The 2,653-nt window shown below is 57.7% G+C and overlaps 1 protein-coding gene across 1 annotated transcript in view; it reads right to left on the reverse strand.

Moving 5' to 3' along the window:
• Positions 1-1,606: 1,606 nt before the first annotated feature.
• The window catches only part of ZG16B (zymogen granule protein 16B), a 13,608-nt gene continuing 12,561 nt past the window's right edge, over positions 1,607-2,653 (reverse strand). Inside the window, exon 2 of the mRNA XM_014544912.1 lies at positions 1,607-2,045. Coding sequence (XP_014400398.1) covers positions 1,688-2,045 — 358 coding nt within the window. The 3' untranslated portion in view covers positions 1,607-1,687. The remainder of the gene's footprint in view (positions 2,046-2,653) is intronic.

The following is a 2,653-nucleotide window of genomic DNA, read 5'->3' on the forward strand; positions in this document are numbered from 1 at the left end:
GTTGGGCGCCCCTCCTCCAGCCGCCGCCCCCAGCTCCTGTCAGCCAGCGGCCAGCAGGGAGGGACTCTTCTGCCGTCTAGGATCGGCTTCAGGTGGCGATCTGCCCCGAGAAGCTGTCCGCCCGCCCAGGACCCAGCGCGGGGAAGGGGTCCCAGGGAGGTGGCCTGAGGGTCCTGGGTCCCACCTGGCGCTCGCTCACCTGGCAGAGCCGGGCGTCCAGGTGACTCGGGCGAGTACCAATGAGCATGGCCAGAGAGACCCTGAATGCCCGTGTTGAGTCTTAAAGGTCCTGCACATACCAGAGCCTGCGTGGTCCTTGTCACCACAGGGGGTGGGCCTGGGCGCCCCCAAGCTCCCACGCCCACGGGTCTGGCCCTGGACCCCGGCACTATGCGAGGGTTGCACCCTGATGACCCCCACGTCCTGAGCACAGGCGGGGCCTCTGAACCAGCACCTGGGTCCGAGGTGCCAGGCAGAGCGTGGCAGGGGGACGCGCTGGGCGTGCTGTGGGAAGGATGGAGGATTCCTGAGAACTCCTCCACAAATAAAGATCGACGGTGCCGCCCACTGTGCTGCACAATTTGTCTGCCCAACAGCCCCTGAGCTGGTGCCATTGTCTGTCCTCCTCCCCCTCCCCTTCCTCTCCCCACTCTCCTGTCCCTCCTCTCATCCTGCCTGATCCCTGTCACAGGCAATGACTGTTAGTGCTCTCCCATCTCTGACCATCCTGTGGCCACACCAGGAGGTTTTGGGAAGCAGGGAAAGGTGAGCACCCGTGAAAGGGGTCAAGAATCCCTTTATAACTGAAAACAGGTTTCCCTTTTAGCAAATCAAGGGCAAGAAACTCATTATGCAACAGCAGGGCCCTCAAGCCCGGAGGAGCAGGAAGGAGGAGGGGTGCAAGGTGTGTTATGCCTGGGATGCAAGGTGCGCCTCCCCCACGTCGGAGGACAAGGGGGTCCTGTGCAGCTACCTCCGATGCACCTGTCAGAACGTTGCTGATACGTGTTCTGTGTATTTCTGTGCTGTTACTACTGACACCTTGAAAGACACGTCTAAAACACCCATCACTTTGAAGTAGAGATGAGTGTATATTTCAAGATACCTGGACAAGGCCTAGGCCCGTCGGCTGGGCTTGGGTTGGCGAGCAGGGCTGGAGGGCATCGTTGGAGCCCAGAATCCTCAAAAATTGTGGAACCAGCCCAAGATCGGTCCTGCATCCTCAGCAGAATCGCCGGGGCCTGGGGTGTCAGACCCACCTCCTGTCTCATCCTGCAGCTCCGTTCCCTGAGCTCTAACCCAGAGGCCAGATTCCCCACACGCTCAGAGGGCTTTGTTGTACACAGACCCAAGGACCACACCTGGACACCCTGTTCCTGCAGCAGAAGCTTTATTTGGGGGATTCTGATTCAGCGCCCCAACTTGGCTATCCCAGGACTACCACCAGCCCAACGGCCTCCACAGGGTGACCCATGCCCCCAGCCCTGGGGACCCGGGAGTACTCATTTTTTATGGCGTTATTTAGTTATTCTTTTTAATTTTTTTTATTAATTAACTAGAGAGAGAGAGAGAGAGAGAGAGAGAGAGAGAAAGAGAGAGAGAGAGATTTGTTGTTCACTTATTTATGCATTCATTGGCTGATTCTTGTATGTGCCCTGACCAGGGACCAAGCGGAGACCTTGGCGTATCAGCCAGTTACTTCAGTATTCTGGGTTGTGCTTGGTGGTGTAGACACTCCTGAGGCTGCTAGAGGATAATCCCATTTAAAACCGATGCCTGTGATGCCAAGGAGCTGAGTCTGGCCGAAGACTCCTGTGAGCACCTTGCCAGGCTCGCTGGGGTAGACGACGAAACTGCGGCCACTCTCCTGCCCGAATGGGGCCCAGCGCCCCAAGTTGGTATACACAACCAGGTAGCGGAGGTAGACCCTGTGTGAGCCGACCAGCCCTATAATGTACTCATCTGGCTGCAGGATGAATTCCTGGGCACGCCCACCTGAGACGCCATATATTTCACTCCAGGCGGATCCATATCTCAGCTGGATACTGGAAGAAAGAGGAGCTTTGAACACTCTGGATTCAGGCTGACTCATCCCCCCCAGGTCCTCTATCCCTCACACACCCCTCCCCGCAGCCACCAGCAAGGAGAACAGCCCTGTCACTGTGACTGTAAGTCCCTGAGCACATGACTTGGGGATCCTGAGACAGGCCGCTCTGCGGCTTTCGGGCTCTGTGGTCTTGGGCTTGTGGCCCAGCCATCCGGGCCTCAGCGTCTTCATCTGCAGTGTGGGGGTGATTGTGGGGAGCAGGCACTGAGATCATCCGGAAGGAGAGCTCTGCTAAATGCCGGGTCACCGTGACCCTCAGGCGGTGCCAGCTGTCATCCTTGCTCAGAGCAGGGAGCTGTTCCCCAGCCAAGCTTGGGTTTTGTGAGCCCAAATCACTCCAACCAGATCAGGTTGAAGGCCTGAGAAGCAAGTGACTTCTCACACTCGCCTGGGGGAATCCCACTAGCTTTGCTCATCTGAGTTATCTGTGTCCTCCTTCACACCTTGATGCCTAGCCAAGAGCCTCCTCCTCCGCTGCTCCCTACCTCATACTCTGTTCCCTTTGCTACTGGCTGCTCTCCCCCATTCTCTCTCCCAGGTCCCCGG

Source organism: Myotis brandtii, unplaced genomic scaffold, assembly GCF_000412655.1.
Source record: "Myotis brandtii unplaced genomic scaffold, ASM41265v1 scaffold386, whole genome shotgun sequence".
Lineage (NCBI taxonomy): Eukaryota > Metazoa > Chordata > Mammalia > Chiroptera > Vespertilionidae > Myotis > Myotis brandtii.